Below are 27,871 nucleotides of genomic sequence, written 5' to 3' on the forward strand. Positions count from 1 at the left end.
GAGATTGATTCAGAACTAGCTGCAGGATTGTGTTTTTGGTAAAAGTGTATACAATTGCTAAAAATGTCATTAAAAGGAGATTTAAGATAGGATCTTTTATTTAAGTAGATAGCAACTTCTGTAACAATAAAAATAGTTGATTTCCACAATCCAGTCAGAACAAGTCTAGTATGTCATGTCTAGATAGCTGAAAAAATAGTTTTTCTTAATATTTTTATTTAATAAATTTTGTTTTCAAGGCTGATGTGCCCTCTTATGTTGCAAGATCAGGTGTAGATGCTAACTAAGCTTCCCACTCATTTAAAAATACACTAGTATGAACTTATTACAAGCAGTTACCATGCTATGATTTCAATTTATAGGCAGAAATGCATAGTGTCATAGACTACTTGCATTAAAAATGTGCTAAATTTGGTTGTATCAGTGCAACAACAAAGAGGTATCCAAGTGGCACATGTGTGGGTTTAAGGATGAGTTCTGGTGGGTACCTGCATCTACCAGTGGGGCTTACACCACTGCAAGCAAACCTGGATGTAATTGAAAATTCTATGTCTGGGTTTGGATTACAAGACCAAAAAAAACCTTATTTCTGTTAAAAGCAGCTGCAACTTTTATTTTATTGACCAAAAATGAAGCCCCCCACCCCCTGCATCATACACACACACATAGAAAAGGCAAGACCGTTGTAACCATTCAAGTGAAGGATATGGTGGGCAAACCTCCAGGACAGGCATCTCCTCAACACGGCTCATTCAGCACAGGTAATCCCACTCAGGTACTACAGTCTGTTTTGTTAAAAATCTCTACACGCACACGCACGCACACGCACTCTGTGCATCGTTTCAGGTCGCTTTACTGCATAATTAAAACAAGAATAAAGTAATGAAAACATTGCAGTGATACAGCAACAGAGGTCTGAGGCACTCAGGGCAGAGATGTTTTCTGGCAAATTTGGAAGTAGACGAGTCCAGTTCTGTGAAGCACTAACCCCTTTCCCCCACCTGAATTCTGCAGTGCCAAAGGGAGCCAAGGGTATGCAGCACTTCATGTTCTTGGATCTGTAGCAACAAATTCACCAGACATTTTCTAAGAGGTGTATTTTATGCCCATGATTGTATGATTTTTAATGTCTGTGTTGGCTTAAGTTTCTTGTGTTACAGTGGTGTAAGATGAAGTCTACAATGGGGTCTGAAAAATTTTTCATTACAATTCAGAAGAAAAAATTTATTCCCTCAGCAGAGACACTAAAGATGATGGAAGGGAAATGGGCATGGAAAATAAAAGGGTAGAGAAAAGAGAGGCTTAATCAATCCACACTCCTTAACACAACCATTTTCAGCTCACCACGACCCACTAACAAAATATAAAGGGGTATTTATACCAGCGTTGCCCACTCTATACCCTGTCTGAGGAAAAAAAGATCAGTTTTCATAGCTGCCCCCCTAAGACTTCCCAAAAGCCTCTAACTCACTCAACCAAGGGGGAAGAAAATGACCCGTTTAAAAATTACCAAAAGAAAATGAATACAGTGTTGAACGTGTTTCATTTTCACACACTCAGACTTGTTTTGAGATACTTCACTGTAAGTCTTGCAAATCCAATCCCCCACAGCTACTGTGGATGTACTTTTTAAAGATGCCCCACAGTTAACAGACGTAGGGATCCCATGAATCATGGGATCTTTTTGGTTCTTGTTGCATTCCTTTACCTAGACAAGTCTGATACAACAGCTTCACCAAACTTTTGGTGCAGGAGGCTGCCTGCAAGTACTGCTTTGCCAAAAAGCAGCTTATTCCAGGCAGCTGCATATAAGACAGACTTTGTTAACTTCCCATCCTATCAAATCTCCAGCAAGAGAAACGAGTCCTGCCATTAACACAGTGTGCCACCCACAGTGGCAATCACCACCAGCAGAGAGATGGGGGCAGAATTAAAGGTAGCCCATTCTTGTACGTGCGTGTCTTTCTCCCTTCTGCCCCCTTCTCAACTGATAAACAAACAAGGCCCAAAATAGTATCTGCAGAAGTAAGAGCAAGTCTTTGGAATAAGAAATGCTTAAAATCTCAGGTGCCTCTCACAAACCAAGAGTGACAGGGCACACTGAAATGGTGAAAAAAACCTGGATCCCAAAATATCAACTCCCAGTGGGAAAGCTTACCCACGCTTTTCTAGCTAATATCATGGCAGCAACAGAAGCAGTTGTGGGTCTAATTGGAAGAAAGGTGCTAAAGAGATAATTGAAGAAAAAAGGAAAGTACAGCGTGAGTGTTGTAGGTAGGAGGAAAGCAGGAAATTCTTTAAATTCTTCTCTGCTTTTGCAGACATTGGGTCAGGTTCTTCGAGATATTCCTCTTATCTACAATCACCGAGAACAAAGTAAATGGTGACATCTTTCTAGTCTGTACTCTTAAAAAATGCATAGTACAGGGGCAAAAAATAGATATATATTTCTGGTTCTGATGCACCTGCTCAGTGTGGGCTATCACTGGGTCATGAAGTGGGGGCGAGTGCTGTCCAGGCGGCGGGTGAGGATCTCGCAGCCCGTGTCTGTGACCAGCAGCGTGTGCTCAAACTGTGCCGAGCGCTTCCCGTCCCTCGTCACCGCGGTCCAACCGTCGGGCCAGGTCTCGTCCTGCCAGCCCCCTGAAACAGAGAGCATCGCTTCCTGCCAGCTTCTAAATAACAGCCATCACTCCCCCAAAGAGAAATGAAAAATCTATCAGCTCCACAGGATAGAACCAGCACCCTGTTCCATCACTACTTAGGAGCAAACGAGAGTAACCATTTTACTCTACTGCTAAAACTGCTCACCTTCACAGATCATTGGTTCAATTGTAAATACATGGCCTGGCTTCATCACTCCAACTGCCTTGTTTTCTGCAATAAAATAAACACTCAAGTTAGAAAGAAGAATACCATGCTAGTAAAATGAACAAATCCTTGTCCTGACAGAATACAACAGAAACACAGTAAAGTCTGAAAAACCCTTCTGAGATGACCTGTTCACTTCTCCATTTTTACATATACATAAAAATTTCCTTTAGCTCTTTCCTTCTCCCCCATCCACCAACACTGTAATACTTACTCAAGATGCTTAAAATTAATTGCTGTCTTTCTCTCCAATTCCAAGTGGAATTTAAACTCTAGCTCTATAAAACACTGACAAAATATAATACAGGAATTTCTGCACATTTCTATAATGGAAAATCATAATTAAAAAACAGAAGTAAGAAGCACTCAAGATATTTAGAGAAGGCTTGGAATCTCCTTACTTGTTTGCACTGAGCCATTAGCTCCAATAAATTGTCAAAATGTGACAGTGGTTAAGTAATCCCATGATTCCATTAATGAAAGACACAGTGCCTCCTCATCACCTGGATAATGGGGTCACAGCAGTGTCAGAGGGATAATGCTGTGTTCATCAGCTAACATAAAATAGCAGAGCATTTTGAAGCATCCAGGACAATATCACAGGAACATTTTGATGTTAAATGCACTGAAAATGCTTATGTGGAAGCACATGAACTGATGGACAGCATGACTCCAAGAGTGCAGTTTGACTGGAGAAAGGCTTCAGCCCATTTCCTCTATCCTGTTTCACCTGAAGGACAGCACAGCTCCGATGTAACCGAGCCTGAGAGCTGGAACAAACTCCAGAACTGCACAGGAACCACTAGCTCCAAGCTACTTTGCTGCTGTAGACAATTTGCATTCATTTTACATCCCTCTATCTAACCTTAATTGTGTTAAATTATTACACTGCCTAAATCACCTAGAGGCTTTAAAAATCTCAGACATCAAGCTGCCACAACAGCGACAGAACATTTTTCTTAGAAAATTATCTTTTTGCTCTTCAAACTCCTTTCAGAGTAGGGTAGAAATAAGCAGCAGCATTCTTTTTTCTCCAAGAGGCTTTAAGTCCGTCAGATATTTCCACTTTTGCTGTGACTCTGTATTTAAAAATACCAGAATCTTTCTTTCTGGGAACAGACATATTTGCCCAATGAAAAACAAAAAGTTCAAAGTATCTTTCCAAATAGCCAGGAAAGATAGAAATTTCCTTTGCATTAAATTGCATTTTAATTGGTATAAAAAGCTCTCCACCTCCAAAGAATCCATATTTTCTTCATTTTACATAACAAAAAGTACATACCAGGAATTGACAGCCCTTTACCCTGCAATTAACAGATTTTCTCTGTTGTCAGAGAAGTAACTTGGGGAAATGATGACATGAAAGTTGGGAACTGCTAGACTATATTCTATAACCATAACACATGTTAAAGCTCATTAGGAGATGGGAAGATGGAGGCACCTGTCAGGTCTGAGGAAATAAGTGTCCTATGATCAGGGCAGCTTTACAGCTGAAGTGAGTGTGAACTGCTGATCACTGCCTCATGATTTTTACTCTGCCCTTAGTTGTCCACTGGCACTTAACCTTATGTCCTTTGCCTCTGTGGATGTTGTTTCTTAGTCTTGCTGGAAAAATTGTCATGGTGCCATGGACATTGACAAAAACTACCACTACTGGGGGAATGCTCACTCCTCCTCTGCCACACACTAGGATAAAGTTTCCAGAAATACCAAATGACAACACTCAAATGAAGTGAAAGAAACAGGATCCATATTCAGGCACAACACCCATCTATACTATTCAAAGAGCTTTTTATTTGCATCTCTAAATGGCAGTGAGGTTTGGCATAGAACTTCTAAGGAGAGAAACATTTGGCAGTTCATGTCAGACAAGAATGTCTAAGGGAATTCAGCTGGGAATTCAGGCAAAAACTTTGAGCACTTACCCAGTACTGATAAGAGCTAAGACTAACCATTAGTGCAGGCAGATAATGTAGGCACAGGTTCATAAAGCATGCTATGGTTCAGAGTTAAAAAACAAAAATTATTTCTCAAGTGCCAAAATGCCAGCCTGATGGCTCAAGTAGATTGGGTGCATTCACTGCAAATCACTTGTCTACAGGACAGCTCAAAGGGAATGAATACTCACTGGCATAATGGGGCACGTTAGGAGCCGTATGGAAAAGTTTATGGATTCCATGCCCGCAGTAGCTCCGAACCACTGAAAATCCATTTGCTTGAGCATGTTTCTGAATTATGTTCCCCAGTTCTCTGTACCGAACACCAGGCTTCACTGCAAAATTAAAGAGACACAGAAGGGAACTGAGAGAGCTTTCCTTCAACACAGCTAACCATCAAACACCATCTCTGTAGCACTCATGGCTTGTGTGTCCATCTGTTCCAGTGTGCAACTTCCTACGATCACTTCATCCACTGAGTGTGTATGTGAGTGCAGTAACTTGAGAGAGGGAAGAAACTGTCTCATATTAAAAAAAAAAACAAGAGAGACAGAAGAAAACACCTTTTTCACAAGGATACTACTTTCTTCCTTTCATGGATGCAACTGCCCACATTAAAAGGATGTCAAAGTTTGAAATTAAAAATAAAGGACTTGGTGAGCTCTCACACCCTGAGCTGCAGTGCTTTTTGCAATGAATGTAGGAATCATATTTTAATATACATTTATCCCTCTACTAGGTGCAAAACACACACAAAGGATTGATATTTAGAAAAATAAAGGGAATATGGGTATCTCTACTCTTAGACAAGATTCTCAGTGACAATGCTACACAAATAAGAATGTTCATATTCAGGTTGAACTTTTTTGACAATCCCTTTAGGAAGCCTTACAAGTTAGAGAATTTGAAACACACAAAAATGGTGTGAGAAATTCACTTTGAGCACTTGGACAAGGGAGTAATAATACCATAAAAGCAACAATGTTTCATCATTCAGCTAATGAAGATTCACCCCAAAAACAACCTTGAGCCCCTTAAAACAAAATATCAAGCTTTCCCAAGACTATTCCCAACTCCCTAAATATATGCTGCTTCTTCAGGAGCCACATGTGTGGTTGTGTGGAGCCATCTTAAGCAGAGTTCACATAAAACTTAAGCTTTATGTGAAGCAACTATTTAGTTCAATTCTCTGCTAATGCAAGCAACTACAAATGAAACCCTTAAGCTGAATTTACAGAAAATAACAAGAAACTTGTATTACTGGAATATACACACTTCTCCAAAAATTCAAAAAGGACATGGTGGGGAAGAGATTAATCTGTGATGTTTGTGCTAAATAGCTGTGAAGTATGGGGTTGACAGCACATGCAACTCATTTCAATGGAGCCAGGAGCCCTCTGCTTCTCTCTCATAGAGCTACAGCTCTGCTGGTCCAACATCAAGATGTTGAGATGATTTAAAGAGGGGAGAGGTGACCCCCTTTTAACAGGTGAGACACTTTCTGCCACAAATCCTACTCAAATGCAACGTCTAAAACCCTTTAAAACACATTACAGCATCTAAAAAATTGGTAAAAAAGACTTACAGTGAGAATTTTAATCTCATTGTAACGAACACAGGGAAATTTCTGTCATAGTTTCTACATCAAAGCCAGCATACAAAGGATAAGAGACAACCCATGTAACAATTGCTATAAAAAAGTACAGGACCAAAGATACACACTGTTCTGGTTTAGCTCTAAAAAACAAAGTGGTCATTTCAGAACAGTAATCCCACAAAAAGAGGTAATTTGTTCTTCACAGCTCAACCTGGCAGTAATTTCTTGATCACACAACGGATCCACAAGACATCAATCCTATGGATTTTTGTCTTTTCAGCTGGACTAGCTATCTCCAAATTATTAACCCAAATTGTGCTCATTTTAATGTCTTTTATTTACATTTACTTTTCATTAAATGCAAGTTTAAAGCCTTAATATATATACTACCTTAAACTTCAATCTTTAGAGGCCAAGAAGTGATTAAGTTATAATGGGGATTTTAAGAAGCTGCCCGGTACAAAAGATACAAATGGTACAAGTACCTCCAGGGACTTGAGAAATTCTTCTTTTGTTTTCTGAAGTCGGAAAGGTAGCTGCATGTTTATCTCATTGTATATCTTGATGCAGCTGCCCTGACTGTTATCTAAGCAAGATAATTAAAGTTCTGAAGGTATTGGAAGATAAGGATCTGTCTTCTCTGGCACACTGCCACACAAAATCAAGAGCTCATAACTAGCTTTATGAAGTAACCATCAGGTTTGGCAGGGCTAAGGAGATATGTTTAGGTGCTCACACAATGTTTTACCTTATCATTTCACTGTGCAACACCATACAAATCATAAAAGTAGGGTTTTCCAAAACATAATTTGCTTGTTGCATTCTCTAAGTTACTCAGATCAAGGACTCTTACTCATCAATGGTCAAAAATAGGCTGTTTCCATGTCAGTATCATCAGCAGATCAGCTCAGCATCAAATACATTTCCCTCGTCAGCCCACATTTAAAAAGAAGTCGCAGCCAGCACTCCCAGAAGCATGACTGCATTACACAGCACCCGTCACCAGCTGGTGACCGCACACCAGTGCTTCTGTGCGCTCACCAGGAGCCGCCCTGAGCAGAGGCAACATGAGCAAGCATTTCTGAGAACCTAAAGCTTCCTGCTGCAGGCAGGGCTCACCTGCATCGATGGCTTGCATGAGGCACTCGTAGGTGGTCTGGACAAGCCTCCTGGCACCCTCGTCCACCTCTCCGACATAGAAGGTCTCGTTGAGGTCCCCGTGGTAGCCGTTGCGATAGACGGTGATATCCACTGCCAACACAGCACACACGGGCAGTCAGCGCCTGCTTCTCACCCCGGCCTCCCGCTGCTCAAACAACAAACCCAAACAAATGGGGCACTCCAACTGTGAAGTGTTACTGCACAAGAACGCCCTAAGAAAACTCTTCCAATAGAAGCAGGTCCTTCATGCTTATGCTGTAGAGTCTATATAATAATTTGTAAGTTAGTGTTGCACTGGTGAACAGTTTGATTTAATGAAATAAAAGGGGGAAGAGGAGGAAAAAATTCCCCCAACAATGCAACACAAACACAGCAAGCTATCATTGGTTTTTTAAATATAAAAATGGGAAAGAGAAGCTCCTTGGTCTATGGGGATTTACCTGGCTATTGTACTTTCTCAGAATTAATTCCAGCACTTCTAGGGGGAAATTAAATTTTAAAAGGTATGTAGTCCTTGTTTTGCATATCAAGTTGTCCTGCTATGGCAGAATGGGAACTTCTGTTTCTAAGTCTTCATTGGTCAGCTGGTAGGTCTAATAGCTGCTAGATCACCAAACCCACTAGAAGGGCCAATGCTCTGGTATTCATGAAGAAACCCACACCCAAATCCTCTCCCAGGTAAACAGTCATGAAGGGAGCTGTAGTGTTCAATAATACTTTAGGAAAATCATACATGAGCTGCTGAGAGAGATCAATACCATCTTGATAGGAAGATGTGGGAAAACACACTTTGGTCTCAACAACCAGACATCACCTTCTGGATGACATGTTCCTGGGGTTCAAAAAACTTGTTTTGGACTTTGGCATGGTTTCCAGGCTAAAAAGTTTTAAATAAAGAAAAAGATGGACGCTTCCTTTCAGTTGTTCATTGGGTACATTCCCTCCAAGGTACCTTTTTTATCCCTCCTAGTAAACTGTTCTGGTTCTCCTTTTCAAGAGGCTTTTGAGCCTCTACTTTACAGAAAAGAAGCCCAGTTCTTCCTCATGATAACAAAGCAGAAGGCTCCAAGCTCAATCAAGTGCAGGAATGTGGACAGAGGTGTGACTAGAGCCCTTTACAGAAGGTGCTCTCTAGGGCTGAGGTACAGCCTTGGTATGCAAATAGCAGAGATGTGTAGATGAAGCCAACCATATTCATTACAAGGTTGCAGTACCTCTTCAATTAGAAAAACATGAGAGAATTCAGATTGTTCAGCCTGGAAAAGGCTTTGGGGTGACTTAATTGTGGCTTCCCAGCACTTGAAGGGAGCCAAGGAGAAAGATGGAGAGTAACTTTTACAGGACCATGTACAGAGAGGACAAGGAGGAATGAATTCAAACCGAGAGTAGGTTTAGATCAGATACTAAAGGAAAATTCTTTACAGTGAGAGTAATGAGGCACTGGAACAGGCTGCCCAGAGAAACTGTGGATGCCCCATCCCTGGAAACGTTCAAGGCCAGGCTGGATGGGGCTTTGAGCAACCTGGTTTATACTGGAAGTGTCCCTGCCAACAGCACAAGGGTTGAAGCCAAATGATCTTTAAGGTCCCTTCCAACCCAAACCATGATTCTATGAGCTGGGCTTCTTAGGCTGGACTCCAGCAATGCCAGAATAGCTGGCAATAATAAAGAGCTGTGCAAAGACATCATCTTTGAAATTGAAGTAAGACAAAGGAACTTTGGCATACATTGTTACATGTACCTACAAGCTCAGAGCTTTCAACCAGACTATACCTTACCTAGACAGGGGCAGCAATCATGAGACTTGTTCTGAAAAGGCTGGTACCCACAGCACTGAGATGTAGACTTAACAGCTATTATTACAAGCCAACATGTATTAAATATCTGATAATCTAAAAAAATTACAACCTGCTTCTAGAGGTAGGTCAAACCTTAGCATACTCTGTGTATTTATTTACAGGTAAGAGAAAAGCAAACCAATGCAATAAACAAAAGTGAAAATGTTTGTACAAAAAAAGTGTCATTAATTTTTATTGCCAAACCAAGAAGAAATGAAGGTTAAAACAAGACATGGTCAAATAATTTATAAAAGTATTTCTCACCACCCAAGAAGGCCTAAGCACCTTGAGTACCAAGAACAAAAATCAGCTGGTATTGTTAGGCTGTGAGATGCTTAAAAAAAGATAACATACACCTATACAATGCCTGCACATTAGGACCCTCTACAGTCATCATAATCATCAATGAGCATAGCAAAATTGCAACAATCTAGAGCCATCTAATCAAGAATTCACACGGAATTAATCCAGTTGAATAATTCAATATACATTCTATTCACTATATATACACTGGAACAAGTGGAATCTAGCCTACAAGTGGAATACTCAGGAACTATACTAATGCACAGATCAGGGTAGAAGAACTAAAGCTCTTCAAGTGGACTGAAGTTCTGAAATTATTTTATTTAATAAATTCATTAATTAAAGTATGTAAAGAGTAGAGGTAAATGAGAAGAACCTAACTGCTAAATGAGAACAAAAGCCTCTCTTAAGAAGCTATTCTAATGATGTTGCCTGCTTCTGAAACTTCACCTTATTGCATGGTTTAAGTGCACACAAGATAAAAATGCTGAAGGTTCATTTTCACAGCACTTACCATTAACAATATCTCCCTCCTGCAATGGCCTCCTGTCAGGAATTCCATGACAGATCACTTCATTCACTGACGTACAACACGACTTCGGGAAATTATAATAATTCAAAGGGGAAGGATAACAATTCCTTGCAATACAAGCCTAAATAGAGAAAATACAATTTACACTAGTAAGTTTTGTACAAAGAAAAAACACTGTAAAAAACATATGTGCAACAGCTTTACAGTAAGAATGACAGGCCGAAAAGCAGTGACTCAAGAAAATAAGATTCTTCAAGCATTTCCGGGCAATGTTTTTGTTATACCTTGCATCTCTTACCAGGAAGAAATAAAAGCTACTTTCATTTTGTTTCTACTCATTTTCATCTTTGACTGCAAATGCTGAGATATTCAGGTTTGGAACAATGCATGTCAATACTGACTCAGTCTTAAAAAGTCATTTTCAATTACTGCTTTTAAGCTCTCAGTCTGAGATTTCTGCAAGACACACAAGCTAAACAAAATAATATTTAGCACTATTTCCCCCCCAGCTTTAAAACCTTAAGCTGTTTCCCTTTCACTGTAATAACCTTACTGTATTTTTTAAAACTGACACATTTCATATATATTTACACATACATATATACACATACTTTGTGAGCAAAGTACTGAGAAAAAAAAATGTTGTGTTACCTTTTTTTTTTTTAATTTCTAAAAAAAATACTGTTTTTAAAACTGAAAAATACCAGTTAGGGATATTAGTCACTATCAACAACCTGCCAAAGTTTCCATAAACTGTTGAGGAGGGGTAACTCCATGTTAACTACTAGTTGTTCATATAGACAATGTGCCTAAGCAAGCAGTTTGATGTTTAAAGCAGTAGTTTGTGTTTAACAGTTTTGAACTGTTTAATGCAGTTCAACAGAAGTCTCCAGCCTAATGAAAGCCATCTTAGCTCAACACCTGCAGATGCAGACAAAAAGGAAGCTCTCTAACAAACTTAACTATACCAAAACTGTTTCCTTTCTCACAATGCACAGATTAAATGATTCACAGAGAAGACAGCAAAGCAAAGTTCAAATATCTATAGAAAGTTAAGGCAGGAAGCATTCTTGAACATGTTTTTTAAACACTTCACTGGACTGTGGCTTTGTCAGACTGCATCAAACATCTTGTTTCAGTTCTCTCTGAGGCACCTCAGTTCTGATTCCCAATCATAAATAATTTAACTTTCTCCTCTGTACGTCTTAGCCAACCACAGAGTACAAGAAGTCCATGGCCTACAAATGTTGTTCTTTATATAATGGTATCTGTGGAGCAAAAAGGGTTTAGAAGAAAGAAAACATGATGTTAACTGAGAAAGCAAGCGAAGAAACTTAGAAGATATCTGAAGCCAGAAATATGGAAGCAACTAATACAGAGAGAGGCCCAGGAGTTCCTAAACCACTTTGAGCCTACCATTGCACTGCAGCTCATTTCTGCCATCTGCACTACCTACCAATTTCAAAGTGGGAAACAGTGTGAAATAAAGAAATGGAATTCATGCAACAAAGAAAACCACACAATAATCATTTAAAATAAAGCGATAGAAGAAAACACTTATAAACACCAGAAGAATAAGAAACTTATCCTACTAAATGGACAGCATGATCAATTTCTTCAGTAGTTACTCCTGGTTTCACCATCATGGCAGCAACATCCAATACTTCTCTAGCAAGCTGCAAATGAAACAAATAAAAAATTTAAAACCGATTTTAAATTGATCTATTGGCTCAATTTAAGTTCATTTTAAACAGGCCAGAACTACTCTCTAAAAGATTTGTAACCCATTTTTTGACAGCTACACTAACCAGGAAATAACCAGGAAAGCTGTGTGAAGTTGGGTTCTAGAAAGACTTTGAGATGCCTCCAGGTCATGTACTCAGCCACCTCTGTGAGAGCTGACAATATTCCAGTTAAGGTTTGGACCACATTTTCCTTGAATGCCATAATCTTAAATCAAACTACCTAATGCATTTCAAAGTTTGACTTTATGCACAAGGAAGTGATTACAATTAACCAGCTCTTTTTAAAAAATTTTTAAGGATGGGGCTTTGTTCTGCTCTTTAGTTTTTACTTAGTACCAACTCCAAGAGAGGAAAAAGTTCTCATTTATGCACTATAAAACATATTCTTAACAAACACAATGTGTCAGGCACAGATTGCCTTACTAGTAATAACAAATGCACGAAACAGATAAAAGTCATCCTTCTGCTTGCAAAATACTTCACTGGGAACTGGGGTCACAAGAAGGAAAAAAGCCAGAAGATATCAAGCTTCCCAAACTATTTTTCAGCACTCTAAAGTGGTTTGAACATTTGTACTCTCAAATGTGCTGTGAAAAAGGGGTAAAATTATTATAGATTTTTAAAGACTGTAAAGGCACTTTGCCAGAAAAATCAAAACCCCCTTACCCTACACACTACTCGCATCCCTTCTATATCCTCAGATGACAGTATTTTTATTTGAGAGGTTCCTTTTAAAGCTTGTTCTGATTCAGACATTCCTGAAAAGAAAAAAGGGAGAAGACTAAAAAAGAAAGAAAAAACTCCATGCTATATAGAGTGATGATTGCTACACATATCCAATCCAGGAACTTCCTTAGCTTACCAAGGGCAATAGAAGTACAGACTTTCTCACCACAGCCTAAAGAAAGAAACCCACCAAGCCACAGTATGATAACATTATTCAGATTAATTGGAATTCATAAGCCTTCCACAACACCATAATGCCCCATGTGCTCAGGAAACCCATTTACTTACTGCATAAAACCATCATGTCCAGTTAGTCAAAACACAACCTTAAATACCAGGTTGACAAGGAAATGGTGTTAATCATAGAAAGGCATTTTTCAGCTGCTGTTGGAAAATAATTAGTGAAAATTACATTCTAACACAGTCATAATGAGCATGGGAATATACCTGGTTATACTACTGCAATATTCAGTGGACAAAAACATGTAAATCCTTCCTACCAAATTCTGTGCAATCTCAGCTTTATAGATAAACAACTCCAGAAAATCCAGTATTTTATGTTGTTTTAATATTCACACTCTTTAAGAAATAACTATGGAATATCTTAAGATTAAAAAATAGTGCTAATAGACTTCATAGCAGTCTTTTGGGGAAATGCAAAGCCCCAATACTGGTATAAAAAGAGGAATATACCAAAACAATCCAGTAAGTAAGTAATTTAATGTGCATGCCCTCTCTGTCCAAAACCAGCTGGAACTCATATCCCAGTTTTCTTTTGGGGGGGTTGCATACTGCAAGGTTTCCTTGGTTCTGTTATAAAATAATACACTTTCAACAGATACACTGATGCCACAGAGAATGGTTTAGTAGCATTTATCTGTGACAGTCAACTGATTGCTGCTTGTTATCAAATTAGCAACAGAACTAGGACTTGTATGTTTGAGATAAAAAAACCCCAAAACCAAATTAACTAACTCTCCATTTCCTGTACACCTTTGAAAGACAACCAATTACAAACTTTGGACTTCCAAAAAATACTTGCAACCATGATTTTTTAAAAATGAGTAAGTTACTGGGGAGAAGTAGTAAGGTGAGAACAGACAAGAGGTTCCCTTCTCCAGTATCTCCTTCATGCATTAAAGGCTTTTTCAATGGAAAGGAAAACAGAGAGCAAACGTAACACTCAGAATTGTGATTTGTTTCAGGTTACCTAGTGGGTGATCAGCATAATCCGGTCTCTGAATATAACTTGGCACAGGTCTTGTGGGTGTCTAAAATAAATCACAGGCAAAGCTGGTTAGGTTGCAGCAACACTTATTATAGTTACAAAACCAGAGTCACACAGTAAAATTAAATACAATATGAAATATTTCATGTGAAATATGGCAAAATCCATTTAGAAAAAGTTGGAAAGTATGTAAACACTCCAAAAATTCCAAGTTTCAATCCCAGACATTCTGCTGTTACCCCCTATTGCTATCATATTATACAACTTTTAATAACTAACTGTACAGCTTTGTAAAAATCAAATTTTTATTGTCAAGTGAATCTTACTGGTTTCATAATGTATTATGCCTTATTGTAGCATTTTTTTCTGCTGCTTTCCAGACTGCAAGAGCACTAGTGCCAAATACATCCCTCTTCTCTTTAGCAAGAGAATACTTCTAATCATCATCTTAGTCAAAATCTCTAATTCCACTTGCATCAGTGTTACAGCAGTCATGAGACAAAAAAGCCAAAGTTCAGAGATAACACAACTAAATTACTTAGCCAGTGAAATGTCCCGAACACCTTTTTCTCCAACAACACTAACAAACACACATGGGCTCAGGTTCAGCTAATCTGTTCTCTAATGAGCCTGTAACATGGAGAAGACTTAGAGAGAGAATGCCACTGGGGCAGCTTTTCTAGCAGAGGCCAATTAGAAAAGACAAATGTAAAGAAAATGTTATTATTGCTGCAAAAAAAAAAAAAAAAAAAAGCTTAAGCTTACTCCATGTACAAACTTGTACCAAGTTAAAAATACAGTTACATCTGTATGTCCCTCTGTGTGTGTGTAATACATATATATATACACAGAGTTATATGTCATCATCTTCTAAACCCAATCTGCTTTCACAACCAAAGATCTTACTGACCTCTGCTGTTCTTCACCATTCCAGTGCAGGAGATTACTGTAACCTCTGTTCTTTCAGCTGTTCACCAGTTCACTCACCAGGTTATTTTAAACCATTTACATAATATAATAAAAAACCATTTATTTAAATTCTAAATGAATTCACCTGAAGTTTTTAGAAACAGAAAACTGCTCTATAACGGGTGAGGACAACCAACAGCTGGGAGATATTATCTGAACTAGCAGTAGCTTTTTTGCAGAATAAATGTCACAGTGTACATCCAAAAAGTATGACCTTAATCCTGTTACTGATGCTCACAGGCATTCCCTTAATTATAAATATACCAGGAGATAGAACAAGTTAAAATAAAATGAACCATGATTAGGACAGCCATCATGTCCTTGCCATCGGGTTCAGATTGAGAAGCTCTCCTCCTTCAGCAAGAATGCGAGAGTTCATCAGGTCAGGAGTGGTCCATGAGCTGCTCAGAACACAGCAGTGCTGCAGTAGTGCCACCTCTTGCTTACCAGTGGGTAGTGTGGCCTGAGTTTCCCAGTGTAACGATAACCAGACCAGGGATTTGTGTTGACATCACCTTCCAGGCTCCAGGAGGAAACTTCACGTTTAGCTTTTTCATCTTCTGAAAAGATAAGAAAAAGGGGGGGAAAAGTTGCAGCAGCAAAACCTGTCCTAGTAAGAATGAGAACTGTGGGTCTAGAAAGTGACTTAGAAGTGCCTAAGTCTAGACCTGAGTCTTTCTGGAATTTCAGATACTGATATATGCAAGTGTAAGTAGCAGTTATCATTTTGTGTTGTCCATTCCAAATTCAGATTCTTCCCACCCTATTCAACAGCAAACTGGGGAATGTCAGGACTGAATGCACAAAGGAAGTGCAGTAATTAAGTTGTTCTTCATTTGCAGTTTTATAACACAGTGCTTGTTTCATTCCTGGGAAAAAAGCCTGTTTCTACAGAGGCACTCAGTATCCCTTCAATTAACACCCTTGCACTGCAGGGGAACATTCCTTCCTTGTGATCTCCCTTAGCACCCAGAGACCAAAACGACCTGAGGTGGGAAGGAGACCATCCAAAGGTGGAAGGGAGGCCATCCTACTGTCAGGCTCAACACATGGAGGCTGCTACCCCTCCAGAGCTGCTGCAGAGAGTGCAGGTCCTGCCACTTCTGCAGTTCAGGACAAACAGTGCTCACACCTTAGGAGATGGTCCCAAACTGCTGGAGCTTCCCAGCTCTCCAAACCTTGTGAAATTCATGTCTGATGTGGTCCAATGACTGACTTCATTCACAAACAACATATTCCTATGAGGGCAAATTGAAGGTGCTTAAATAAAGGATTGAAACAAGCAGATCCTGAGCAATACCAAAAGGAGAATTCAGAAACAGAAGGCAAGGGTTAAGGAAGAGCATGATAACATTAATCTTTAACTCATAACTGGATAACTTGTTTGTTTTCTCTTTTTATATCTCAGAAGGATGAAGAGGTAGCAAAAGGTCTGCCATTGCAAGCCTAATGTCAATTCCTCAGAGCCTCTGTGGCTGACATCTAAGCCATCTACTCAGATGACATTCAGTTCAGATGAAACTGAGAAATAACAATTTGAAAGTCCAAAGCTGTTCATAATCACCCAAATTAATAGGATGCAGAATGCAAGTGTGAACTATTGGATCCCTACACTGGCAAGGCAGAAAGAAGGAAAACATTTGTACTTATCAGTACTACTCTATTTACCATTCAACATTTATCATGAAAAAAGAAGCTTTATTGGGTTTTAGGAAAGGAGGTAAATTATTTGAGGATGTGAGTTTCTGCCATATCACTTTTTAATCCTACCTCACTTTTCATCAGGGCTTAATGAAGATAGGCAGGGTGGTGGCAGGGAGGAGGCAGAACTGAGGTCTGCCCTCTCTCTGGTTTTAAACTTAGGGGTTATTTTCACTACTCAGACAAGGTAGAATCTACCAGTCTCCTGGTATTTCTGTGACAGAGCTATCAGCTGTCACTAGGGCACACAGATACTCTTACTACTTTGAACTGAACTCAGCAAAATCCTAGCTATGATACATCCTCTATCAGTGGCTGCACCATGCACACAAGCATCCTCCCTTTTTTTCCAAAAATGTACAGAACAGCTGCACTCTGACTCACTTGTGTTCCAGCAAGTGTCTAATCACAAAGACACTGCAAGAACCTTTCCCACTGCACTGCCTTTGACTGCATTAGACATCAAAATGCTATGAAGGAACACTGCCCTACAGTAGTGATTTATTATTCTCCTTGTCCTTTATTTCAGCACCCCTCTTTCTGTGTTGGTAATGTAGCTCAAGCAGTAATTCATGCAAATAGAAAAGTGAACAGAAACAAACACTTCTGTGAACTTCTGCCTCTGAAATTTTACACAGTGCTTTAGATTGCTGAGACCAGGACAAAATTTCAGATATGCATCACCCAGTGCCAGGTATCTTGGGAAAAAACCCAATACCATTCCAAGGTGAGAAGCACAGAGCAGATGAGGTTAGAAGGGACATCTGGAGGTCATCTGGTCCAATCCCCAGCTGAAGCAAGGCCACCTACAGCTCACTGCACAGGACAAAACCAATTCAAAGAAATATGAAAATGCATTTTAAAAAGTAATGTACTTACTTGCTTTTTTGTGTAGTAACTTGTGAGTGGCCCAGCTTCCCTTAAAGCATTCCTAGAATTGCAAACAAAAATGTATAAGTATATGTTTTAAGCAGTATTTACATGGACAGACATGCCAAGCTGATAAAATGGAGAAGCAAATGGATTTTAAAGAAAACTGGAAGACTGTTTTTATTAACCCTTGCAGCAATATGCAGCAAATGCTACTGGTAACTGCTAGTCTTAGCAATAGAAAACATCACATTCAAAAGTTCATTAATCAGAATAGGCAGAAAAAGCACAGCCAAACAGACAACACCCATGGCAGTGAAATACACTGACATAATCCTACATATTGACTATTTATCATTATCTAAACACCATGGTGGCTGCAGGTTGGCTGAAACAGAGTTTTTCTCTGTACCTGACCTTACACAGCTGCAGTGAGCAGCAAGGTCCTCCCCTGACTCCAAGAAAAATCCACCTCCTCCTGCTAACTGCATCCCTTCTGCCTCCTACTCCAGCACAGCAAAGCAACAGAGGCCAATTAGCACAACCATAGGGGAACTAATGAAGTAGACTAAAGGGCGGAAATGAGGGCTACTGAGTGAAAATAGGAAATTGAAAAAAAATATTGAGAAAGTTGAAATGGAAATCAAGAAAAGAGTGACTGTGGAGGAGTCTGGACTTTTCTTCCCAAGCACAAATAGAGCAGTTAATGCAAGGAACAAAGAATCAGCAAAGGGGCAGATGGAAACGACTAGCAGCTGGAGAATAAAGAAGGACTAAGATGAAGAAAAGACATGAAAGAAAAAGAGATTTAAGCAGAAAAACTGCAGAAGGCAGCATTAAAGGTGATCCTTATAAGGTACTTATTAGCAAATTACTTGGGTTTATAGCAGAAATTCTAAATCAATGCCTATGTGCACTCAAAACATCCATTAAGAAACTGCTAATTCCAATCATTGACAATTACAGCTGAATTTCTGAAGAAAGAGGCAGGAAGCAAACTGGTTTTCTTTTCAAGGAGAAACAATACTAATGCTGAATCATCATTGTAAAACTACCACCCAGAGCCAACAACTGATTCAACCTAAAGTATACAACCCTCAACCAGTCCAAGACAACACATCTGCGAACTGAGCCCAGCTTGTAACATTCTACCCTTGCTTCAGGGCTGCTCCGGAGCTCTCTGAGCAGTCTGCTCGTGTTGAGCCACCCTCCCCTCTCCCTCCTCCCTCATCAGTCTTGCAAGCAGCAGGTACCAAAGTGCACGCACAAACACGCACAACAGTGGTGCACAAGCACACCCACGTTCAAAGAGAGCCTGCTGTGTGTGTGCTGTCCCCTCATGACCAGAACCAGCCGCTGGTTGTGCTGTGCTGCCCCACACACCAGCAGGGGCTGCACTGCCAGGAGCTCTGAAAGCAACGCTTCCGATGGCCAGAGAGAACGCCACTTCCAACAGCAGCCCAAGTTTACTGTCACACTTACATAACCCACTGCAACACAGACCTTTGCACTGCACTGTTCTCTGCTGGGCAGCTGGGAAGAAAGAACAGGTTTGAACTGAGGCCTGCTTTAGGGAAAAGAAAAATAATAAAAATAAATATCTAAAAATGCTATTTCAAGGACACTGGAAGAACCAATATGATTTTAATCCCCTTTCAAACACGAGGTCTTTGTTCTGAAGCATAAAAGAAGGACTAAGCAGCTAAGGACTTAGAGCAGCTACCAAGTCTGCAAACCTAGAACCCACTATTTTGAATAAAGGAGTATTTGGGGAAGGAAGGAAGGAATACATCAGCTGTGGCAATTACTGATTGTAGCTCATTCTCTGCTTTCCCATTAAATTTTGGGGGATGTTCTCCAATGCCCTGGCTTTGTCCTATACCAACAGCCCTTCCACTGTGCTGGCCCCCAACCAGAAAAAAACAGGCGAACACAGCACCAGGGACAGGAGCATAACTTGAGGAACTCCATTTTGGCTTTTCATTTCCTGCAGCTGTGGACAACCTAAGATGATTCTGCATAAGGCTGTCACATGCCTAAGTTGTCCCAAACATGTTTCCCAGATTTTACTTGCCCTCTGTCTCCAGAGGAGCAGCAGCTCTGCCAGAACTCCTGGGGCACAGCTCTAAAGGTGCAACCATGTTCACTACAGCCAGACACCGGCACAGCCATCAACTGCAACAGGCACGCACAGTACATCCAGAACATTCTGGTGAGCAGGGGCTGTTACAGGTGCACTGTACAATCCATCAGTCTCTGTGCCTTGGTCTGACACTGCTGGGAGGCACTCACAGGACATGCTGCACATCCACCTACAGCCCATCTATTTTGTGTAGGATCAGTCATACGCTCCCTGCGAGCACTGCACTGACCGGGTACATGCAAATTATTTCTATCTAACAACCCACTGCACAAGCACCACACTGCACATGACTGCAGAGCTCTGCCTTGGCAGTTCCACACAAAAATATGGCAGCTGTCATCTCACAGGGTGGAGAACCATGGCTCTGGCAACAAAGCACTCCCAAAGTACCACTGCACATTGCAAACACCCTCACCCTCTATACTGCAGACTTCCCAACAAGCTGTGGAAGAAACCTACTCTTTCTCTCCATCTGGGCCACTTTTTGGAGTATTTTCTGGAGAAAATCATGCTTTTCACTGAGCCTTCTCCTGACACATCTACTTCAATCTGGCTATCGCCCTTCCTGTCTCTTAACAATTCTTCCGTGCTCCTATCCAGGTCAGGATAGAAAATTTTCAATGACTAAATAAACAAAATCCAAGGGGAAAAATATCCAGGGTGACTTTTAATATTAAAATGAAGAAACTAAAGATTTTTTTTTCCAGATAGAGTGAAAAAAGGAACATGTAACACTGCATGGCTATATTTTAAAACATTAGCTTCAGTGGGAAAGTACAAAGGAACAATATGAATTTGGCCTCAAGTTCCTTGGAAGACTTCCTAGTGCTTCCCATTTCAAGCACTACATAATCCAATATCATGCCTGATATTAACATCCCCACCCTTTGCACCTAAAGCATTTTTCTTTTTTATTGCATGTAACTTTTACACCTCAATCAAGACAGACCCATGTCTGAAGCACTGAAGAGGACTGTACAAGAAGAGAGGTCAAATGTATGACCCAAAAAAAAAAGCAGAGGGGTAATCCTTGACTTGTTTAGGGCAATCCTGGGTACAACTATTCTACCAGAAAGAAAAATATAAATGTGTCTTCTAGACAAAGGCAGCCAACATACTGAAACCTCCAACAACATTTCTGGCTTCGGGACATTCTTAAGCCAATCCCACTGGTTTTGTGTTTAGAGACAAGTTCAACCCAGTGTTCATCAGAATATATCAAAAGGTAACCATGGTACAACCAGCATTACCATTTGAAAAGATTCCTGCTGGATCCCCTTGTGGAAAACGTGCTATTTCTGAAAATGATTTTTACCTTAAGGACTCGTCCAATATCAAGAGAATCATGTGACATGGCAGTATTTGTTTCATAGTATGGTGCATTTTCACTATGAACACACTGATCACTACCAAATACCTCGAGGTAAGTTTTTTTTTTTTTAATCAATCATTGAAAGAACAAAACCCTCTAAAATAGTTATTGAAGTAATTAGGGGAAAAAATTCTTCTATGCTTATTGTCATTTTTACAATAATAACAGAAAGCTTCTTATTGATTCAGTTCATGTATGCATACAATCTGATTAAGAGGTGGAAAAGTACAGCCAACTGCAAATTCCAGAGGAAAAAAGGATGCTCAATCAAGACTAGGATATTACTATACTACAAACTTCTGTACAGCACAGATATAACAAACTAGATTTAAATAAGCTACCCAGAGACATGGATGCCCCATTCCTGGATGTGCTCACAGCCAGGATGGACAGAGCTCTGGTCTAGTGGAAGGTGTCCCTGCTCATGGCAGATTGGAACTTGATGGTTTTTATGGTCCCTTCCAAGCCAGGCCACTCTATGACAGCCAAGTCCACCACAGCACAGAACCCAAGACTTGCTGACAGACAGTGTTTCTGCACTGCCTTTGCATGGGAAAGGCTCATTTCAAGTTAGCTCTGGCAATCCCCTTGTCAGCACTCCAACCTGTGTCCAACTTCCACTGAATCACCCCCTCCATCCTCTATGGTCATCACTTAGAGCCACGGCAATGAATTTCAAACATTTTCTACTTTACAGAAAATTTAAAAAAAGAATCAAGACTGTGAGGACAGACTGTCTCTTTGCATGTCATTATATCCTGAACTGCAATGGACAAACTGCAAGTGCCAAGCAGCACACTGTAGCTAAAAATACTCTGAGCAATCTTTTTAACAGAATTTACAAATGTCCTTTAGAATGTAAAACTGTCTGGGGCTTAACCTGAGACCAAGTCATTTTGCATAATGAGAACTCATTTTTAACCAAATACCTTAAAGGTATGCAAAACAGAAGACAAAAAAAACCCCTCTGAAGTACAGCATTTAGGTTAATACCAGGCTATCAATTATATATACATATTAAATACAATACAGATTAATTCATATTTTACCCATAAGTACAAGTATGTTGAGGTGTTAATACATTTGATGTTAAATGAAATAGCTGATACTTTTCAGCATAGTGAAATACTTCTAGGGCAGTACAAGCCCACAGAGACAGCCTCCAGCCTGAAAAACTCTGCACAAAATTCCCAAAGCAGGACACATGAATAGTCAGTTTTTCAGAAGAGTTGGATATGTGTTTTCAGAATATGTGTTTTCAACTCCAAGAGACGCACCTACATGCAGAGCCTTGGTGTCAGCAGGGTTGATTGACTTTCTCCTTCATCTAAGACCCCATCTTACCCTGAGACTCCTAGGTCCCTCATGACCCTTTGTGGAAGGGACTGCATTTTGCAGCTCTTCAAATTTACAGAAATATCTAACTGATTTTTGAGTGAACAAGGGACCAGAGGAATTCCAACTGGACTATCCTGTCAGTACATGGAACACTAGCTCAGCAGGTCTCCCTACAGGAGTCTGAAGTTTTACTTTCATAAAGTCACAAGGGCTCAGCTTTCAAATCTCACCAACAATCAGGTGCTTACCTCAGACACAGGTATTCATGGTGATTTATAGGCAATTGAGAATGTCAGCTTCCTGATGAAGGAGATCTGATTTTCTAGAAGATGGTATCAGCTGAGTGCCATTTATGCCTGAGGAAACTCCTGCGTGCTGCAGCTGAATCCAAGCAGCTGCTTCCAGCCTATTTCAGGCACAAAGAACAGTGAACCAAGGATGAAACACTGCACTGAGGTCCTATGGTCTGATGTGAAAGAGGACAAAAAATAGTTTCATCCAGGTCTATTGCTCCCTGCTCCCTCATCCCCAGCACCCTGACAGTGAAAGGGAACAGCAAAGCAGCAGATGGGACAGCAATCTTCTCTTCAGGTCCACAGTTTTTCACAAGTTACTGTCACCTTGAGCATCCAAAGCTGTCAAGGGCCCAGGGCTGAGTGTCAGTGAAAATGTACCTTCCAGAAAGCAGTAAATTGTATATAAACTCACTGAGAGAACAAAACAGCATTTCTTTGCTGAAGAAAATCATACCCCACCTCAGATGTCAAGAGGTATCACGAGATATTGGGAGGCACCCACCAGTGCAAGAGAGACACTGACCCTGACTGTACAGTCCAGAGAAATGCTACCCCTTCAAACACCCAAAACACACATGGCAGAGTCACCAGGTAACCCCAGTCCTCCCTTCTGACTCCATAACCAGACACTTCATACACCTGGGGCTGACAGCACAAGGGCACACAAAACAGGAAGGGGCAGCACTTCTCCTTGAGTAAGTTATGACTACTACTAGGATACAACCCATGGCCACCAGCTCTCAGAGAAACAAAAATGGCAAAGGCTACTGACTTCAGAGGAAGAGAATGTTTCCTGAATGTGTCTACAAGTAGATATTTGTGAATTTGGATGGAGAAATGGCCCTGTAATCCAGCATCTAGTCCACACCACAGTAAACCTATTGTTTTGCCCAAGACACTTACATAAGTAGTATGAAAGATAAAGTTTTTCACGAAAGTAACACAAAATCACTTATAAGTGAACCATTCACAATTAGAAGGCTCATACAAAAATGGTAACTGGAGTTCTCAAGAACAGTCACTACTCTCCCTTTCTTTATCCTTCAGCCACTTGTAGAAGATATAAAAGAAATGCAAATTGTCTACTTAAACACAAACTCTTTATGTATACCACACACAATGTACACGCAAGTGACCGTATCTGTAAGGCAGATTTCACAATAACAAATTCATCTTAGCAAGAGAAACTCTACACCTGAGAGATGTGATGCTGGACATCTGTGTGATTTCCACATTCAGAAGATAGACTGAATTACTGTATCTCGCCATAAGATGATAAACACACACAACACTGCAGTAAGTCTCTAAATAAAAGGAAAACCAGACAGTGAAAAAAGGCAGCTGGTAGTGACAGTACTTGATTTACTAGCCTAAAATATTACTAAGGGTTAACAGCAGACAGAATCCCTCAACAGAACAGTTCCTCTTGTTACAGCTTGAAGTGAAAGGGAAAAAAAACAAGCCAGGGTTCAACATACCACCTCAAGAGCTTCTCTGCTGCTAAAAGCCATTTTCACCTTGTCTCCATGACCAGTTCAAAACCTCCCTGCTAGGCAACATGGCCCCCTTTCCGTCCATGATCCACAAGCACAACTATTATTTAGCAGCTGTACCCAGCTTCCAAGGTGCCCAACAGCCAGAGAGAAAACAGTGTTGACCCAAAGGAATCCCAGAGAATGTCAAATTACTCCAGCCTAAGCATTTTCAGAGCATGTTTTTGAGGAATATGTTCTGATGCAGAGAAAGAGAAAAAAATTAAGTGACCAGAATAACACCCTTTCTCCTGGAAAGGAGAAACTCAAATGATAAATTCACAAGGGAAATCATTGTCTTGACACAATCTACTTGGAAAGTTCACTTCAATTCTCTATGTGCAGTCATGAAAAATAATTTTTAATCAATCTCCACACTACACTGGGATCCTCAGCCCTATACTTACTATACCTCCTATACCTTTCAGTCCTCTATCAATTCTTTCTTAGCAAATGATATGTTAGTGATTTATAATCCAAACACATGGCTTCACATGGTTACCATCCTACAGCAGTTCACAATCTTCTGTTGTTTAATCTTAGCACTAGGGAAAATAAATTCCTACAAATTTGGTTTTAGCTCTGATTGGAGTTTTGGCTGTAAGAAAAAGTCATTGTAGGCTTCCAAGCAGATTAATTACCAGGTGTCCAGGCCATACAGATGCTTTTACCTGCCAAGGAGATGCAGACAGCTTGTGGCTCCCAATCCACCCTCAGCCCAAAGGAGGCGCCCACACACCTGGCTACCACCAGTGCATTCCATAAGGACAGGCTGACTTTGTGGTTGGGCTGAACTGGGCCACAGTGGGCAAGCCTGCTCTTCAGCAGCATGCTCCTGAAGTGTTTCATGACCCTGCAGTGCTAAACCAGCAAAAAAAACCCCAAATAATTAATGTAACTCCTTTTCCTCCATTTAAAAGAAAACTCTGAAGGCCTCAGAAGTGGCTCACCAAGGAATCAGGGACAGCCTAAGGCAATGGGTAGAAGCGTGCATCCTCAGAGGGAGGGAGCAGCACCAAGCCAGCTACAACACAGGCTGTGCTGTGAGGTGGAATAACATCCTAGGTCCACTCACTAGCTTACCTAAGAGCTATTTATGCATGGAAGACCAGAATGGAAAGAAAACTATCAAAGAGAGAACTCCAGAAAAGTTTCACCGATGCTAACCAGTCCACTGCTGTCAGCTGAAATTGCTGGAAGTTCAGAGAAAATAAGCTGGAAGTTCACCTGCCATGTACTTATCTGAAGAGGCAGCCAGGTTGTCAGCAGCACCTCCCTCACCCTCCTGACTGTGCCTGCCAGACACCAGGGCAGGACAGCAGTGAGTCTCCTCCACGGCACACACCGGGTGACAAGGACAGCTGGAGCCTCGGGACAGCTCCATCCACGCTGGGCCAACACAGGGCTCTCAGGGGGGCTGAGGGTCCTTGCCACAGGATGAACATGGGCACTCCTCTCTGTGCATGACATTTCTTGCACATCTTTAAAACAGGCTGTCACTAATGTCCTTCTCTGTAACACCTTGCCCCAAAACCTCCAGTGCACCTTCAGTGTGCTTACCCACACTGCTGATGGGCACAGCAAGGCACAACACGCCCCAAGTCACTCAGAAATGAGATGACTGGGATTCCCAGTTCAGTACTTCATTTTCTAGGCAGGACAGCTTTACAAGCATGTTGACAGTTATCCAGCAGCCTATTTTAACAAGCCAAAAAGTATTTCCAGTAATTCTCCTTTTTTCTAAAAGCAGCAGCAGATATTTCCAAATAATTAAACTCAGTATATAGAAAACCAGAATCTCTGCATGGAATTAGCTGAGTTAGAGGTGGGAAGGAGGGGAGTGAAGATGTAACTGGAACTCTTCACACTGGCCTGTTCGTTCTCTTAACAAATGGTTTTGTCATCACCAACCAATATTTGTATACACTGACGATGCATTTATGATGAGTTTTATATCGGACATGTCAAAACAGAGCAAATCCCTAGAAGTTAACTACAAGCACCACGTGGGAACTAGAGATGCAGAATTGTCAGAACAATTCTGAGCTGCAGTCATTCTAATTTGGCAGCAACTCCCAGCATACGGCACAGAGACCTCAGGGGAAAGTACCAGAAGCTGTGCAGCGGGTGTGTCACAAGCACGTGGGAAATTTTCCCCTAGTGCTATGCAAACCATAACTATCAGCTTACACCCTGACTCGGAAAAAGATTCTTCCCAATTAATAAATTAATCTAGCTGATGTGACTGAATTATTTTCTCATGCTTATCCACAAAAGTTCAGTGACTTTACTGTGAGTTATAATTGTGACAAGGAAAGCTAGTGTTAATCTCTGAATTGAACACGTAAGTCCTCCGTGATTTTGACAGAATTACACATACAAAAAGTTCAAAGGATTAGGCTATGTATTTCAGTGTACATTTGAAAGTTAATTAAAAAACCAAACAAAACCAAAAGGAACCCCACAAACAAAAAACGCAGTCAAACAGTCATCAGACAGCTCTTTCTATAGAAGGACCACACTCTGTTACCACTGTGGCCCACAGAACACGTCCAATTCCCACATTTCTGCGTGGGAGCTGACTGCTCTATGACATGTGGCCTAACCTGAACCTTCCTGTTTGTCACCCTCAGAGCAGAACACCAAAGGACACAGTGGGGAAAAAAGAAGTTAGGAATGAAAAGGGAATAATACAAAAACGGAAGAGTAGCAAATAGTTTTCACAAAAACTCATAACTTAAAGAAAATCTGTTTTCAGAGCAACAAGTCTCCCGGTGTCTATCAAAGCCGAGCAACTCCAGAGCAGACGCCGGCAGGGAAACGCAGCCGCTGGAATTTGATGAGCACGTCCTCACTTTGTCCCACTAAGCCTTTATTTCAAGGGGGGCACACGGACCACCCATCCCTTCAGGCAGAGAACATCCGTGCACCCTCTCACGAGCTCCCGGCTGCGCTTCGGTGCCGCCGAGGTCCCGCAGCGCCCGCGGCCACGAGGAGGAACGGGGCTCCCTCCCCGCCGGCGCCGCCAGCCCGGCTCCCCCGGCTCCAACAACCGAGGAACCGAGGGGGAACTTCCTGCGGGGCCCCCGGCCGGGCGCTGCTGGCCCAGGCTAGCGGGGGGCGGGCGGGCAGAGAGGCAGAGCCGGGCACGCCGGGCCGGGCCCGGGCGGCCGGGAGCCGGCGCGGGGAGCTGGATCGTGCGCCCGCCGCACGCCCGGAGCGCCGAGCGAGGGGCTGGGCCGCGGGGGAGCTCACCTGCGAGCAGAAGTAGGAGCCCTGGATGCCCAGCTTGAGGCAGGTGGGGCACTGCAGCTTGGCCTCGCTGCTGCAGCCGGCGGTCTCGCACACTCTGCGGGTCTCCACCGCCGCCGCCATGCTGCCGGGCGGCCACGGGGGAGGAGCCGCCGCCCGGAGCTGCCGCCGGCTGGGGCGGGCGGGGAGAGCGGGACGGAGGGAGGGACGGAGGGGAGAGGGAGGGGAGAGGGAGGGAGGGAGGAGGTTCCGGGGACTCAACGCCCCATGGAAGGCGGCCTTGAACGCTCCCAGCGATGGGCCATCTGCAGCTTCCCTGGGCGATGTGTGGCAGCGCCTCGCCGCCCTCACAGCAAGGAGGGTGTTTGGCCTGTTTAGCCCAGAGAACAGAGGGCTGAGAGGGCATCGCATAAATGCCTCAAAGGCGGGTGTCAAGAGGATGGTGCCAGACTCTTTTCGG

At 41.6% G+C, this 27,871-nt stretch overlaps 1 protein-coding gene across 1 annotated transcript; it reads right to left on the reverse strand.

Annotated features, from left to right (window-relative positions):
- Window positions 1–586: 586 nt before the first annotated feature.
- METAP1 (methionyl aminopeptidase 1) lies at window positions 587–27,597 on the reverse strand. Its single transcript, XM_064711034.1, has 11 exons — window positions 27,415–27,597; window positions 17,488–17,539; window positions 15,355–15,467; window positions 13,921–13,981; window positions 12,651–12,742; window positions 11,832–11,915; window positions 10,222–10,360; window positions 7,525–7,656; window positions 5,000–5,143; window positions 2,812–2,877; window positions 587–2,643 (listed from the first exon to the last, which is right to left on the reverse strand). Exons 1-11 carry the CDS (start codon window positions 27,532–27,534, stop codon window positions 2,483–2,485), a joined length of 1,164 nt encoding a protein of 387 aa, XP_064567104.1. The 5' UTR covers window positions 27,535–27,597; the 3' UTR covers window positions 587–2,482.
- Window positions 27,598–27,871: the final 274 nt, after the last annotated feature.

This window comes from Zonotrichia leucophrys, chromosome 4 (genome assembly GCF_028769735.1).
Source record: "Zonotrichia leucophrys gambelii isolate GWCS_2022_RI chromosome 4, RI_Zleu_2.0, whole genome shotgun sequence".
In the NCBI taxonomy this organism is placed as follows: domain Eukaryota; kingdom Metazoa; phylum Chordata; class Aves; order Passeriformes; family Passerellidae; genus Zonotrichia; species Zonotrichia leucophrys.

What these genes read in the sequence shown, in the direction of transcription:
- METAP1 (XM_064711034.1), bottom strand. Translation starts at nt 27,534, where the DNA reads ATGGCGGCGGCGGTGGAGACCCGCAGAGTGTGCGAGACCGCCGGCTGC. An exon ending in TCAGGCCACACTACCCACTG is followed by an intron (nt 13,982 to 15,354) that starts GTAAGCAAGAGG and finishes GATTTATTTTAG; the next exon opens with ACACCCACAAGACCTGTGCC. An exon ending in GGATGCGAGTAGTGTGTAGG is followed by an intron (nt 11,916 to 12,650) that starts GTAAGGGGGTTT and finishes TTTCATTTGCAG; the next exon opens with CTTGCTAGAGAAGTATTGGA.